The sequence below is a fragment of the Oryx dammah genome, unplaced genomic scaffold, assembly GCF_014754425.2.
Source record: "Oryx dammah isolate SB20612 unplaced genomic scaffold, SCBI_Odam_1.1 HiC_scaffold_26, whole genome shotgun sequence".
In the NCBI taxonomy this organism is placed as follows: domain Eukaryota; kingdom Metazoa; phylum Chordata; class Mammalia; order Artiodactyla; family Bovidae; genus Oryx; species Oryx dammah.
The window spans coordinates 58748399-58764942 of record NW_024070210.1 but is presented as its reverse complement, the minus strand read 5'-3'; the positions used below and the strand labels follow the sequence as shown (position 1 = coordinate 58764942).

Here is a 16544-nt window from a genome sequence, read left to right as displayed (position 1 = left end):
AAACTTTGCTGTCTGATGAAATCAATCACTGAAAAATGTTTCTGGGGAGCACCGAGAACTCAACAGTGGCCACAGGAAGCTTGCTGGGTAATGTGAACTGTGCATGGCTAGTCAGAGCAGGCTGGGCACGGGCTCTAAGAGACAGAAGGTTCCAGCAGATGGCTCGATTCAACTCTGAGATTTCTACTGCCAGCATACTTTTCCACCCAGAACTTTAGCACGTGACTGTTAAACTTTAATGTGAGGCTGTCGCAATTGTCTTTCCCCCTTTCTCTCCCAGTGTCCAATCATTTTCAGAGAACTATTCCTGATAAGGTTTCTATGATCCCCAGTAGAGTTCAAGGTAGGTCAAGCATTTTAGCAATAAAATTATTTTCTTTGAGGGCAGGGTGGAGTTCACAAAGAACACTTTGTTACTCCAAATCTTCCTTGAAGAGAGCCTTCAAAAACTGAAAGTCCATCACCCTTTAAAAATCTTCCTGCTGCTGCTGCTGCTAAGGCGCTTCAGTTGCATCCGACTCTGTGCGACCCCATAGACGGCAGCCCACCAGGCTCCCCCATCCCTGGGATTCTCCAGGCAAGAACACTGGAGTGGGCTGCCATTTCCTTCTCCAATGCATGAAAGTGAAAAGTGAAAGTGAAATTGCTCAGTCATGTCCAACTTAGCGACCCCATGGACTGCAGCCTACCAGGCTCCTCCGTCTCTGTCCATGGGATTTTCCAGGCAAGAGTACTGGAGTGGGGTGCCATTGCCTTCTCCGAAAAATCTTCCTAGCCTGTGCAATTTTCGTCAGCCTTTTCTATGGTATGAGCAACCCTGTAGCTGATGTGAGTCAGGGAGTGACCATGGGCTGAAAAATCATGTTGCTTTCCTGAAAGATATATGTGTATATATATATATTTAATGGAAATAGTTTCTTTTTTATGGTATGATGTATTTTATCTTTGCTCTTTAAAATCCCATCCCAGTGAGCAATGGCTATGGTAGATAAAATTAGGTGCCTTTCTGACTCTACCTCAAGTTATAACAAAACAAGTGATAAAGGATAATAGTGAAGCTAGCTTTGAAGACTAGCCAAAGCCATTTGTTCTCTCTTTTTCCCTTAAAACACTGGGGATGTATACTTCTTGGGTCTCACAGGAGAGAAGGGAAGGTTTCCTGGAATAAGGCCATTTAAAGGTAGCAAAGGTCAAAGGTGTGAATAACAGAGTGGTCTTTCATAACACTTTGGGGAAAATGCACTTGAAAGAATTTTCTTGAGATTGAGCAGCTGAATTTAAAACGAAATCTTTCACAGAAAAGTAACAAATAAAATCCTTAAACATTGTGAGGGATAATGAGTATCACACAGGATACAAAGACTGAGAATGAATACCATGTATTGCTTGGTTATGGTGTGTTAAAATCTTGGTCCTGCTGGAAATGATGCCAAGCTAGGCTTCTTACCATGTAACCCTAGATTTCTTCATTGTAGAAAGCAGCCAATTATTTTTTATAACTTTTTATGATTATAAAATACACATTTCTTATAGACTCTGACTCATGTAGAAGAATAAAAGGATAGTCAAAGTCACCCATATCCTATCTCCCAGAGATAATTAATTACTATTGAACCTTTGAGATATGTATGTGTGTGTATATATATATATATATACACACACTTTTTTCCCTAGCATTTTATCTTTTTTGCTTCCTTTGGATAGGTCATACTATTCACATGATCTTATATCCCTTTTTTTTCAACTAACATAAACAATTTCCCATTTTACTATAATTAATCAAGAACATAATATCAATGGCTATATTAATATATTATATAATGCCATAATTTGTGAAAGTATCCTCCTTTAATTAGGCAAAATTAACATTCTTGAGTACCTACTTGTGTGCAAGACATTTTACATATTTTTGTCATAATTTTGGGAAGCTGGCACCTCCATTTTGCAGACAAGAAAACCCAGGTTCAGAGAAGTTAGGTAACCTAATCAAGGCAGCATAACTCATAAGGGTAATGAGTTGCAATTAGGCCTCAAATTAGAAATGAGATCTCAAATTAGAGCCCAAATGTTTTTTCCTACCCAATACTGCCTCCTAATTGGTTTAGGAGCAGCTGAAGATACCGGTCCCATCACTTCATGGCAAATAGATGGGGAAACAGTGGAAACAGTGGCTGACTTTATTTTGGGGGGCTCCAAAATCACTGCAGATGGTGATTGCAGCCATGAAATTAAAAGATGCTTACTCCTTGGAAAGAAAGTTATGACCAACCTAGACAGCATATTAAAAAGCAGAGACATTACTTTGTCAACAAAGGTCCGTTTAGTCAAGGCTATGGTTTTTCCAGTAGTCAGGTATGGATGTGAGAGTTGGACCATAAAGAAAGCTGAGTGCCACAGAATTGATGCTTTTGAACTGTGGTATTGGAGAAGACTCTTGAGAGTCCCTTGGACTACAAGGAGATCCAATCAGTCCATTCTAAAGGAGACCAGTCCTGGGTGTTCATGGGAAGGACTGATGCTGAGGCTGAAACTCCAATACTTTGGCCACCTGATGTGAAGAGCTGACTCATTGGAAAAGACCCTGATGTTGGGAAAGATTGAGGGCAGGAGGAGAAGGGGACGACAGAGGATGAGATGGTTGGATGGCATCACTGACTCAGTGGACATGGGTTTGGGTAGACTCTGGCAGTTGGTGATGGATAGGGAGGCCTGGCATGCTGCGGTTCATGGGATTGCAAAGAGTATGACATGACTGAGTGACTGAACTGAACTGAATTGAAGATGCATTGGTGGTGGTGGTTTAGTGGCTAAGTTGTGTCAGAGTCTTGCAACCCCACGGACGGTAGCCCACCAGGTTCCTCTGTCCATGATATTTCCAAGGCAGGAATATTGGAGTGGTTTGCCGTTTCCTTCTCCAGGGATCGAACTCAGGTCTTCTGCATTGCAGGCAGTCTCTTGAATTGCAAGCAGATTCTTTACCAACTGAGCCCATCAGGGAAGCCCCTGAAGATACACTGGTCCTTAACAAAATTTGGAAGTTTGTCTTTCTATAGGTTTCCAATATTCTCCTTCTGGGACTTTCCTCGATGCAACCTCTCGTCAAATCAAATATTTTAGTATCTACTTTCTTTGGCCCAGAAAGTATCCAAATACTGAGGGAGGAAAAAGCAGATGGTGACGACACTCAGCTTCTCATCGTTCCCTTCCCTGGGGATTAGCTCTAGCCTAGGTCCCCCAACCCAATGCCTGAGTGCGGTGCCTTTGGACTGACTCTTAGAACTCTGACAAGGGCTCAGAGAGGTCAGGCTTTCTTGAAAATCCAGTATCTTTGGGGTATGGGTATGAGACAAGGATAGGGAGAAAGAGAAAGCCTAAATCACATTTAACCTCAAGGAAAACTGTCCGTGCATAGACAGCTATATGACTGTAGCTCAAAGGATTACTAAAGATAAACAGAAACAAATACTTAAGAATCTGGTTTGGTTATATGAAGATAAAATGAGGGTCATTTATATGGATTAATTACTATTTGTGCAATTTTCTATGGAGCACTATAATTACACATATTAAATATGTGCCAGATTTATTTGATATAATAGTTAACAAGGCTGCCTACTGTTATATTAAAAAAAAAGCAGAAAACTGAGTTTATATATCTAATAAGATAGGCATATTAAGATGTGAGTTTGAGCAACCTCTGGGAGATAGTGAAAGACAGGAAAGCCTGGCATGCTGCAGTCCATGGTGTCACAAAGAGTTGGACACAACTGAGTGACTGAACAAAAAAGGCATACTAAAGAGGGCAAGACTCTGAATGTAGAAAAGAATACTGATTGTGACTGGGAAATCTGGGGATGCAGATTTACCAAAAGTGTGATCTGAGGTGACTTCACCTCTTAAGAGCCTCAGTTTTCTCACCTACAAAAATGATGACATGCTTCCTACCTTCAAGGGCTATTGGGAAAGATCATGAGTCAAAAGACATGCTCCTCCATTTTGCATGCTGCAGAGATAGGACATTGCTCATTAAAGGTGGTCTGCATTCAGGTACTCAGTGATAAGTATCTTCATAGCATCCCTATGAGTCTAGCACTGTAAAAGATGCTATAGGTCTGGTGGTAAATGATACTGGTGATACTGGCAGGCTCTCGGCTCTTAGGGAGCTTACATGGGGAGCAAAGTGGGGAGACTGACAGAATTCATCAAATGCTATAGAAATTAGTAACACCCTCTGTTAAATTCTGTAAATTATAAATCATCCAGAACATCACGGCAAAATTTTACTGACAAAATTAAAAAATATGAGTCACATACCTGCCATCCATCTCGAATCTTCTGATTGAAGATTCCATATTCATATCGGATGCCATATCCATAGGCTGCAAGCCCCAGAGTTGCCATGGAATCCAGGAAGCAGGCTAAATTAAACCGAGCACAAGCGAAAGAGTTATCAAGGTAAGTAAAAATTTGTCTTTCTCTAAAAAACATGGCAGCCACAAAACATTTTTCTATGAGAAACCATATTTGTATTTTAAAGCACAGAGACTGCTGCACAGTGAGTATTAATTTTTTAAAGTCACATTTTCCCCAATTATAATAAAATAAATACCATAGAAGAGTTAGAAAACATAAAAATGCATAAAGAAGAAGACAAACATCATTTATTATCTCACAATCTAGAAACTACTACTACGTACATGTTGGCATTCCATTTGAGAATAGCTAAGGAAACTGGTATGTGTTAGACATGTCCTTGTCCCTCGCACTGCCCTTTCTAGGGAAACCTGTCTCCATGCCCCCTTGCTTGAAAAGACATGTATAATTTACATGTGACCCATCTGACCGACTGGGACATCTGTGGCAGACTCTCTTTCTGGCTAATGGAATTTCAGTGTTGTTCACATACCAGGTTATGCTTCAGGGAGGCTGGACCTGGAAGTGAATATTGCTTGACTAAACTTCTAGGCTAGTCAAGTAGTTCTTGACTAGATTCTTCATGGTAATTCTATGTCCTTCACCAGTTTTGGTTTTGGCCTCAGCACACGATGAATGATTCTATCCAATGAGAGCTGCTAGGAGGTCTGCTGGGTACAGTTAAAGATTCTCCTTACTGCTGCTGTCTTTTTTCCGTGAAAAGTCAAAAGAACCACAGAGATGCAGAGTCCTGACTGAACTGTGCTGCTGAATAAATAAACCTTGGAATGGCCAACCTCTAGAGTTGTTCTGTGATAATACACGGCCTTGTTGGCTGAATTTTTTTTTAAACTTATTTTATTTTTGGTTCTGTGTTGCTGCACTCAGGCTTTCTCTAGTTGTGGTAAGCAGGGGCTACTCTCTAGCTGTAGTGCACAAGGCTTCTCATTGCCGTGGCTTCTCTTGTGGCACAAGGGTCCTAGAGTGCAGGCTCAGTAGTTGTGCACAGGCTTGGTTGCCTCATGGTGCGTAGGATCTTCCTGGACCTGGAATCAAACCTGTGTCCCTTGCACTGGCAGGCAAATTTCCAACCACTGGACCACCAGGGAAGTCCAGGATGCATATTTTTAATTTAATGGTATTGGCATTACATTTTTAATATCTTCCTCTATATTTGTTGAAAAATAACTTCTGGATTAAAAACGCAAACTGAATCCATACAAAAAAGGATATTCATTAATTAAATTGAACCAATCCAGTACTTTGGCCACCTCATGCGAAGAGTAGACTCATTGGAAAAGACTCTGATGCTGGAAGGGATTGGAGGAAGGAGGAAAAGGGGACGACAGAGGATGATATGGCTGGATGGCATCACTGACTTGGTGGACGTGAGTGTGAGTGAACTCCGGGAGTTGGTGATGGACAGGGAGGCCTGGCGTGCTGTGATTCAAGGGGTCGCAAAGAGTCAGACACGACTGAGCGACTGAACTGAACTGAACTGAACAGTATAACAAGTGTATCACTGCCTACTAGTCAATCAAAAAGCAAACTGTCCAATGCACAAGATGATAACACAAGGGCTAAACAACTTAGGTCCTACCACACAAGTATGTGAATTGAGCAGTTGTGAACAGTGAAGTGAAGGGGCCACTGTGGAAACCCTTCAGGGCACAGGAAGCATCTGGTTAGCTTTGGGGTTTGAAGCAATGTCGCCAAACTTTTTAAGCAATGTCTCTTTTGTTCAAGTTCCTTTCTCTACTGTCTGTCTGCTGCTGCTGCTGCTGCTAAGTCGCTTCAGTTGTGTCCGACTCTGTGTGACCCCAGAGACGGCAGCCCACCAGGCTCCCCCGTCCCTGGGATTCTCCAGGCAAGAACACTGGAGTGGGTTGCCATTTCCTTCTCCAAAGCATGAAAGTGAAAAGTGAAAAGTGAAAGTGAAGTCACTCAGTCGTGTCCAACTCCTAGCGACCCCATGGACTGCAGCCTACCTACCAGGCTCCTCTGTCCATGGGATTTGCTGGTCAAACCACAGTGCAGAGCCAAAAACAAATACATCTACTACTAGGTCACACCTTGCACTTCTCCTAGACAGTCTGCTGGTTCTACAGGAATAGTCGTGCGTGGCATCTGAGAAGGTGTCAATAGCCAGACAACACAGCACATTCACAATGTCGCTTACCAGCAAGCCTCCCAAGCCCACCATTGCCAAGCCCAGCATCTTCTTCAATTTCTTCTAACTCCTCCATATCCAATCCAAGCTGGGGATGAAAGGAAAACAACATTGAATGTGGATACAAACAGGCCACTTCAGAGAGAGCAGTCATGTCCTAAAGCTCTGGGTTGGGCATCCAGGTTCATCTGTGAACTCAATCCTTCCAGGTCAGTCAGTGCTAGAACTGACATCAGATAACCCCTGCAGATGCTGGTGACTGAAGATGCAGACTGTCTGTGAGGGCACAGCAGCGGACTGGAGAAGAGTATGGGCTCTAAATATCCATTACGACTCTGTTATTTATTAGTTACATGACCCTGGGCAAGGTACTAAATCTCCCCATGACTTTTATCTCCTGTTTAAAAATGAGGACATGGGGGCAGTCCAGTGGTTAAGACTCCCTGCTTCTATTGCCAGGGGCCCAGGTTCAATCCCTGGTGGGGGAACCAAGATCCTGCAAACTGTGCCATACAACCAAAAGAAAAATAATAAAACTAAAAAAAAAATTAAAATAAAATGAGGATAATAGTATCTATTGGAGAAGGAAATAGCAACCCACTCTAGTATTTTTGCCTGGGAAATTCCATGGACAGAGGGGTCTGGCGGGCTGCAGTCCACGGGGTCGCAAAGAGTTGGACACGTCTTAGCAACTAAAATAAAACAATGACAATAATATCTATTTCATTTAGGACTGTGAATTAAATGAGATTATACAAAAAAAAGCACTCAGAATGATTCCTGGGTAGATATTCCTCAATAAATACTGGCTATTACTATTTCTTAGTAATTTTTTTGTTGTCAGGGTAGAACCTCAGAAATAGTCTAGTACTAAGTCCACACTACCTGGACTAAATTTGAAAATTACGGAAAGATATGAGGTCAGATTCTCTGGGATGGACTAAAGTTCATCTTTTCATGACTACAACGTATTTACTCACTGAGGTCAAAGGTTGTTAACCCAAAACCAGTTAGTGAGTCTCTGCCTGTAAGATCTGGGGCCAGACTGCAGTCAGGGAAACCTCAGTCCTGTGGTCCAGCTGGGATGGGCCTAAAATCCTCTACTTCTCTCTGGGGTAGATAACAGATCATAAGGGAACAGTCTCGGGGAAGATAAGTTAGGAGTTTGGGGTTAACATATGCACACTCTACTACATATAAAATAGGTGAACAACAAGGACCTGCTGTATAGCACGGAACTATACTCAGTATCTTGTAATAGCCTATAATAGAAAAGAATCTAAAAAGGGGGGCGACAGAGGATGAGATGATTGGATGGCATCATTGACTCAATGGACATGAGTTTGAGCAAGCTCTGGGAGTTGGTGATGGACAGGGAGGCCAGGTGTGCTGCAGTCTATGGGGTTGCAAAGAGTTGGACATGACTGAGCAACTGAACTGAATATATATATATATCTGTCACTTTGCTGTACCCTTGAAACTAACACAATATTGTAAATTAACTATAAAGTGAAAATGAAAGTGAAGTCACTCAGTCGTGTCCGACTCTTTGTGACCCCATGGACTGTAGCCTACCAAGCTCCTCTGTCCATGGGATTCTCCAGGCAAGAATACTGGAGTGGGTTGCCATTTCCTTCTCCAGGGGATCTTCCTGACCCAGGAATTGAACCCGGGTTTCCCACACTGGAGGCAGACGCTTTAACCTCTGAGCCACCAGGGAAGCCCCCAAAATTAACTATATTCAATTTAAAAAAGAAAGAAAGAGAGAGACTGTGAGAGGCTGAGGAGCATCTATAACCTTGGGGATGGATGGAATTAGTTGACAGTCAGCTCTCTGTCCTCAAGTGTTAGAACCAACGCAGCCAGAGGCCACTAGCAGCAGTATAGTTTCATATCAAAATTGTGCAGTCCTAGAGATCACTTTTGGAGAAGGCAATGGCAACCCACTCCAGTACTCTTGCCTGGAAAATCCCATGGGCAGAGGAGCCTGGTAGGCTGCAGTCCATGAGGTTGCTAAGAGTCGGACATGACTAAGTGACTTCACTTTCACTTTTCACTTTCATGCATTGGAGAAGGAAATGACAACCCACTCCAGTGTTCTTGCCTGGAGAATCCCAGGGACGGGGGAGCCTGGTGGGCTGCCGTCTATGGGGTCACACAGAGTCGGACATGACTGAAGTGACTTAGCAGCAGCAGCAGCAGCAGCAGCAGCAGCAGCAGAGATCACTTTGGACTGCTCATCTTATCATGAGGAAACTGATGATCAGATAAATTAAAAGACCTGTCCTCTGCTGACTAGATAATAATCTAGCCCATGCCTGGCTAATGATGGTCCTTTGTGAAATGATTGTATTCTTATCTGAAAGTGATGCAATCCATGAAATTAGATGTTGTTTTACATGGAAACATACACATTTAAAAATGCATGCTTAAAGTGGATACCCCAGTTGCCATGGGTCTGGTTACCAATTTGAATTCCTATCTTTATATCAAAAGTTGCTTTCTGTACAAGTCTTGATAACTGCATCTTCTAAAGAGTTCAAAAAATGGATCTGCCTCTATTTATTGTTAAAAGGGCTTTCAAATTTGCTCCCGGTTCACTAGAGTACTGGGGTCCCTGTGACGCCAACTGCTAATACCTTAATAATTAGGGTTAGGGTTAGGGTTAGTGCTTAGGATTTGTAACACTCTTAAACATTTGAGTCTAGAGTAGGCTATACTCCTTGAGCAAGGAGTCACTTCATCCCACCTGGTTGGATTCTGGTCCAAAGGAAGTATATTTTTTCAGCTGATATCAAGGGAAGCAAAGAAAAGGGAAGCAGAGAGGAGCTGCAATTGTTCTTTGACACGGAATGCTCTGCTAAACCCACATGAAGGAAACCAGCCCTAGTGACAAGCAGCTGTCCACATGAGGGGACAACAACCCCATGCCAGGACAAAAGCAATTTAAACAGTCTCTCATCTAGAGTGCATCTTTGCAAATACACATTCCTCCCATCAACCACATCAGAAAAGTTAATGACTATTTTTGGTAAGAATATACTTGAAGGTCAGGAGAGGACCAGTTAAATATGTTCATACAAACAAATTAGCACATCAGGTTCAAGACCTCAAGCTTCTCATTTAAAGAGGAAGTGTATTTTTACATCTCATGAAGCAATGGAGAAAGTATGACAACAGAATTTTAAAAGCTTATTAATTTCAGATAATGTCTTGATATACAAAGAACAGTCAAATTTTGATCATTTTTTAAAAGTAGACAGGAGTCCAAAGAAAAGCTTGTGATTCTGACAGCAGGGACTCAAGTACTCTTTAAAGGCTGTTTAGATGCAAATTTCTAAAACGCAATTTGTTGTGGAATGCTGTCAAAAACTGATTGCAGAACAAAATTCTCATGGGGCAAAACTAGTTTTCTAACTGTGTTCCTCTTAAACCAGAGATCAGTAGTACTATAGTGTACATTTCTAATAGTTTGTAACAGCCATGTATATAGAAACAATTTTTCATCTTATTTTTTTCTTTCTTTTAGGGAGGATGATCTCTCCCCAAGGTTCCTGAGTTGAACCTGAAATTTAAAGGGAGAGAATGAGAGAAATACAGAGATAATGTACCTGGTAGATGGCCTCGTCACAGGCATTCTGCAGGCCAAGGTTGACCATGGTGTTCTGTAATGTTCGGCCCATGTAAAATTCCAAAGAGAGGTAATAAACCCTCTGAAACAAAGAAAAATGATGTCATGTGAACAGCTACGAGGCCAACCTTACTTGTCAACATAAAAACACAAGGTAACCAATAAAAAACAAATAGGCAGGACTACTTTAACTCAGGTTCAGATAAGACGCCTATAGATGCATGAAGGGCTAAAGAAAAGCACTACTGACAAAATGGGAAAACCATCTTCTATCCTGGTTTTGGTAACACTTAAATATCTTTTACTCCCAGGGGGCCGGGGTGAAAGCAAACTCATCCAACTAAGTAGATTCAGTGTTTTGTGGGTTTTTTCTTCTGATTCACAAGCCTCATGAAAAAGCGTATGTTTTGGGTAAAACATACGGTCAGAATGACATAGCCCATCATTCATCTGTAAAATGTTTCTAGGATGATGGTCAGGTGGGCTTGGCTGTGAGTGTACCTCAAGTCATCCAAGAAACACGAAGTTTAACTCCTTTCAGACACACCCACTGGCTACAACGTAGTCCTTAACTGTTAGTGCAAGTAATATTATAATTAAATATTTTAGGATTAAAATTACTCTAGAAAGTCTATGAATTGACAATAGTTTCTTCTGAAAAACAAGTTTATTGGGGTTTGTTCTCAGTGAAATGGGACACTTCTCTATCAGCTTAGAAACTATTTGCCTTTGACATGGTGAAAGCCAGGTAAATACGACTGGAGTTGAAAGTGAAAGGTGCAAAGCTCATACATTACTAAAATCCTAAACTATAAGTACAGTTTACTAATTTAAAAAAAGGATCATTAACTTTATCAACCTCTTAAAAAGGATTTGATCAAGCAGAAAATACTAAAAAAATATGAATACAGTTCAATATAAGGAATGCTTATTATAGTATTTAACTCATTAGTTACACATATATACTTAAAATGTTATAAGAAAATGTCAATTTAGAAATCTCAGTTTTCCCCATTTTCATTTTATGAAACAATTGAATTCAAAGTCTCCTATGGAGAGTCAATATGTCAATAGTTAATACTATTTTCCAGAGCACATCATTATTACTTTTATCCAAGTTGCTTTAATATCTATAATGCTATCATTAGGGCTCTTGTTAGTTTATTAGATACCCTTGTGAGTTAGGAAAAGGGGGCAGATGCAGGCCAAAGAGGTGCAAGTTGCCACTCACCCCCATGACTGGTGCCCTGGTACCACTCATAAAAAGGAAGAGTTTCTCAAGCCACAAACATCCATTTATGTAACATCAGGGCAATTATTTTCATTCTTCTCTGTGTGCATTTTCATGATCTCTATAATAAAACCACTATGTATGGCGTTTTTACTTTTTAGTGATCTAGAAAAAGCTTGCTTATAAACACAGTATATATATATATCAAGCACTTGCAATTGTGAGATTATAGCCCCAGGAATAATGACTACATCTGTGTTCATTTTCTTTCTCTCCCTCTTAAGAATTCTAAATTAGCATGAATTTAAGAGTTTTTCAGATATTTCAAGCTCTTCCTAAAAAAAAAGTTGCTGCTTAAAATAAAGCATTTTAAAATAAAATAAAGTAATTAGAGAAGCTTGTTGCATGACAGATTTTCCAAAGACATGAATTTAAGGTGATTTCCTATTTTTCCATAAATAAATTTTTTGGGGCAGGATTGCACCTTATATTTGGGGATACAGAAGACCTTAAAAAAATTGATCTCCCTCATCCTCTTAGTTAGTGGTCTCTATTAAACATTTACAACATACTGATGGTAGTGAAATATTTGAACATTGCCTATATATGCTATGATTATATACATGCACTACTATTATTAATCTTATGTATATTTTACAAAAACAGAAATTTTCAAAAGGCTTATAAAGATAAAATAAAGAAGACAAAACAGTATGCAATATTTTAAAAATAATTTAAATTTTTCCTAGCATTAATTAGAGGCCCTGGTAGTTCTGGGAAGGTGTAGAGAAAAGACAGCAACACAATTGAGGCTTGCAGGGCAGGTGAGAACTGGGCAGAGGCACCTGGTGGGAATGGCATTTCGAGGGAAGGGTGCAATGTTGGCAGAGGCCCGGAAGTGGGGAGATGAGGGCAAGGATGGGGATGGCAAATCGGGTTGGTGGGAGAACATGGTAAGCCCAGGAGGGTTATGGGAAATAACCTCACCTGGGATGTGACGGGCCTTCAGTGCTAGATTAAGAGGACTGTGCCAGACGACCAGAGCCAGTGCTATAGATCTGAGCAGAGGGCAAGGTGTGTCACTTTAGGAGGTTTAATGGGATTGCAAACTCAAGTGCCTTCAGGAGCCAGGCTGAGAACAACGAGGAGTAGTGGGCCAAGAGCTGGGTTGGACATGTCCTGCCCAAAGGCACGGAAAATAAAATTGCTTAAAGATGTCTAACAGACCAAACAAAATAAGTCTGCTAGCCATTTATTCAGTTGCATGCTGCCAAGTTTAACCACTTCTGGGAAGCAATCACTTAGAAATCTAGTTCTTGGGAGAGCAGAGATCAGGGCCTCAATTAGGCAGAGAAGGGAGAATGGAGGAGAGTGGGTGATTTCAAGGCAAACTGCAGAAATCAACAGAATTTGGTGAACTGCTGAATGGGGAATACAGGAGGAAGTCAAAGGTGAAAGCAGAGTTTTTTGTCTGGATGACCTGTCAGGATGACGATGCCATTAGCATTAGAAACACAAGAGCGGGTGGGATTGGGAGGGATGATGATTCTGAGTTGTTAACATGCTGAGTTTGAGGGAATAAGGGGAGATCTAGTTATGATCGCCAAGCACTTATAAATGTAGGAATGGGGTCTGAAAAGGAATTGAGCCTAGAGATCCAGATGTGATCCAGATGTGGGATTCATTTGCAGTTGCCAGGCAGAAGGGGAGGTGGCAGAGAAGCTTGGACACACCTACTGGCTCCACTCTGTGCTGAGGGCTGGGACCTTTGATTAACACGTGTGGAACAGATCTTGTTCACTTGTATCACTGTCAGAATACCTGGCTTGAATGCTTGCCCAGTGCAGAAACTTTCAAGAGGAGAAAACTATGAAGTCCTAGTTAAGTCACTGGAGAAGAAACATACAAGGTGAGCGTGTGTTCTATGGCACTAAATGCTTTGGAAATGTATGTGTGTGTCAGGGGAGGAGGGAGTTCTAAAACACGGCTCACCATCTCACACTCCATCTTAAAATCTTAAAGAATAATTTTTAATGTAAGGTGTAGTTCTCTCTATGCAAATTAAAAATACAGTAAATATATGCATTCGCAAAGAGTCGGACACGACTGAGCGACTGAATTGAATTGAATTGAAATATATGCATACATAAAGTGTTTTCTAGGATATATTCTGGGGCTTCCAAGGTGGCACTAATGGTAAAGAATCTGTCTGCCAGTGCACAAGACGGCAGGAGTCGTGGGGTTCAATCCCCGGGTCAGGGAGATCGCGTGAGGAAGGAAATGGCAACCCACTCCAGTATTCTTGCAGGGAGAATCCCATGAACAGAGGAGCCTGGCAGTCTGCAGTCTGCGATCTGCGGGGTCTAAAAGAGTCTGACACCACTGACCGCAGTGCAGCAGCAAGAAAATATTTTAGCAGTTGCTACCTTCCGGTAGAGGCCTAGTCATCAGGGGTGAGGAAGTTACTTTCCATTTGAAAGTTTCATTAGAGCTGCAATTTCTCACTCTGAGGAATTTTTTGCTGAGGGGCTCTTTGAGCACTTGGAATAAGGACTATTCTTTTTCATGCTTTCTGTGTTAAAACAATTTGTAATAAATTTTTGGGCCACCGTCTCCAGGATTTACCCATTTTTCACCCTTTCCAATACACTCTCTTACCCTTATTGGGCACAACACAAACCTCGCTGCCAAGTCCTCCTCCAGCCCCCGTGTGGGTAGGAGTGGTTTGTGAACGGCGGTTCCTCAGCAGTCCGGGGGTGGCCTGGCCCTCGGTCCCCAGCCAGCAGGAGCCAAGTTAGTCCAGGAGCGCCACACCCCACTCCAGGTATTGGGGTGCGGGGGTGTGTGCGCGGATACAGAGCTCTGAGCGTGGCTCAGGACCTCTACCCTCGCCCCCTCCTACTTCCCCCATCCCTTCGTCACAACTCGGGTTGTGCTTTCGACCAGCCCGGGTCTTGCACGCAACCCCCATCTTATCTCCTCCTCTGTGGGCTGTGATGCGCCTTTCTCCGACTCCTGCCCCACCTGCCCCCTTAAATCTTATCGCCATTTGCCGACCTCGGCAGGTCTCGGCTCCCTAAACCTTCAGCTCCCCACTCCCCCGACCCCGCACCCGCCAAGGCAGGGTTTTTATCCCCTTTGTTCTGGATCGACTGTTTGGGGCCAAGAACTGTGCCTGGCATTCAGACTGGAGCCGCCAGCTCTCTCTAGATTAGATGCTGAGAGTTGATGCTCCCCAAAAGTTTATGAAACCAGTGGACAGGCGAGGGCGGCTTGGGCTTCTGCTGCAGGAGATCCCGGGGACGGGAAGCGCAGTGGTTAGGGTGGCGAGGGCGCTCGGATAGCCGAGACTTAACTGGGGTGTTGGCGGAATGCCAGATCTGACCCCGGCTGCACACCCGCCGCCCACACACTCTCCCCCGGACTTCGCGGGGTGTGTGTGTGTGCAGCGGGGAGGATCAGGGTTAGGAGAGGCCCCCCCCAGGGCTCCACCCATCCTGCCGGGGCCATCGCCCCGACGCTCGGTTGCCGCCCTCCTAGAAGGGCAGGACGCCGCGGAGGGCACCGGGGAGCGCCCGCCGGCCCCGCTGCGCGCGGGCAGTACCTTGGGGCGCTTCTCGTAGTAGTACTGCTGCGTGCGGATCCAGCGCCCCACCAGGTGGTCGCGCACCGTGTGCGCCAGCGCGAAGAAGTAGTCGCGGGGGGTGGCCACGTTGCGGTCCTTGACCAGGGTGAAGTGCAGGTGCCGATTGAAGCCCTTCTTCAGCTCGGCCACGTTCTCCACGCCCACGATGCCGCGGATGCTGATCTGCCGCCGCTTCTCCTGGTCGGTCAGGGGCTTGGCCATGGCGGCGGCGGGCAAGCGGGACGTGCGGCTCCGGACCGGCGGCGGGACAGGGCGGAGCAGCTCTACGCCGCTCGCCGCTCGCCGCTTTTGAGTCGGAAGAAAGTGTGGGGTCCGCCCCTGGGCGCGGCGGCGCCGCCCCGGGTCCCAGCCCGCCTGCCTGGGTGGCGGAGGGAGGGCCCGGCTCCCCGTCTCCCTACCTCGGGACTCGGGGCGGGCGGGGCGGGAGCGACGGTCGGTGCCAGCCGGCGGGGACCTCTGCGGGCGAGAGTCTGCGCACCCGCTATGCCTGGATGGGGCGCCGGTGGGCGCTGCCGGCTGGAGGGACCTCGGCGAATCCTCTTGGCGGTTGAAATGGGATCTGTGGTAACTCACGGACGCTCCTTTCAGGATCTGTGCAAATGGGGAAGGGGGGAGAGTGGGCAGAGGAGGGAGTCTGGCCTGCTTCCCCGCTCCGAAGTGTTGAGTATAAGAAGAATGTCTGGGTGTGAAAGCGTCGTAAGTAGATGGAGTGGGAGTGGGTGGGTCGGGGGCGGGGGGAGCTTTCTTGACCTAAGCCATTTTGTGATCTACGCTTGGCCATAATATTTGTCCTTGAACAGGTCACAGCAGTTAACGATCTTGAGGGAAGTAAGGGAAAGCAGGAACAAAGGGAAAGCAGTCAAGAAAAAATAGTTCGGTGATAAAAAGAGTCCTAGTTCCTCCTCAAGCGACATACATAACAATCTGATGCTCATCTTTGAGTTCTGCAGGAGCTAAGGCCCCCACTCAAAGGGAGGATGGAAGGATGGAGTGGACCCTTGTGACTTCAACTAACTAAAGCTAGACTTTTGTCAGGCGTTTGCTGATTTCTCAGCCCAAGCCCCTTCATGAATATACCTGTGCCTTTAGCTTAAAATTTCCCCAATTTTGCTATTCAGAGAGGCACTGGTTTGGGAAAGATCCTGTGTTCTCCTTAATTGCTGCAAATAATAAATCCTTCCTTCTCTGCATCCTTGGCTTGGTTGTGTCTTTTGGCTCAACTCCCACCAAGAAGAGAACACAGTTTTCAGGTACCAGCATGTTGCTGGCAGGCTTTTGTTTTACAAAGGTTTATTTGTTATGTTACTATTATTGCTATTATTTTTCACCTGGAATGGGTTCTACCACAAGCTTCCGGAGAGTCAGCACTCTTAACCTCGGTTGTCACACATCCCTGTTAGTTCTTGGCATCGCCCCCATCTAGGGTCAGAAAAAGAATCCTAGGGCACCCCCT

The 16544-nt window shown here is 44.1% G+C and overlaps 1 protein-coding gene across 1 annotated transcript in view; it reads right to left on the bottom strand.

Moving 5' to 3' along the window:
- Window positions 1-15349, bottom strand: part of PYGL (glycogen phosphorylase L) — a 55142-nt gene extending 39793 nt beyond the window's left edge. Inside the window, exons 1-4 of the mRNA XM_040226759.1 lie at window positions 15050-15349; window positions 10195-10296; window positions 6593-6671; window positions 4315-4418 (exon numbers count right to left, since the gene is read on the bottom strand). Coding sequence (XP_040082693.1) covers window positions 4315-4418; window positions 6593-6671; window positions 10195-10296; window positions 15050-15292 — 528 coding nt within the window. The 5' untranslated portion in view covers window positions 15293-15349. The remainder of the gene's footprint in view (window positions 1-4314; window positions 4419-6592; window positions 6672-10194; window positions 10297-15049) is intronic.
- Between the last annotated feature and the right edge of the window lie 1195 nt (window positions 15350-16544).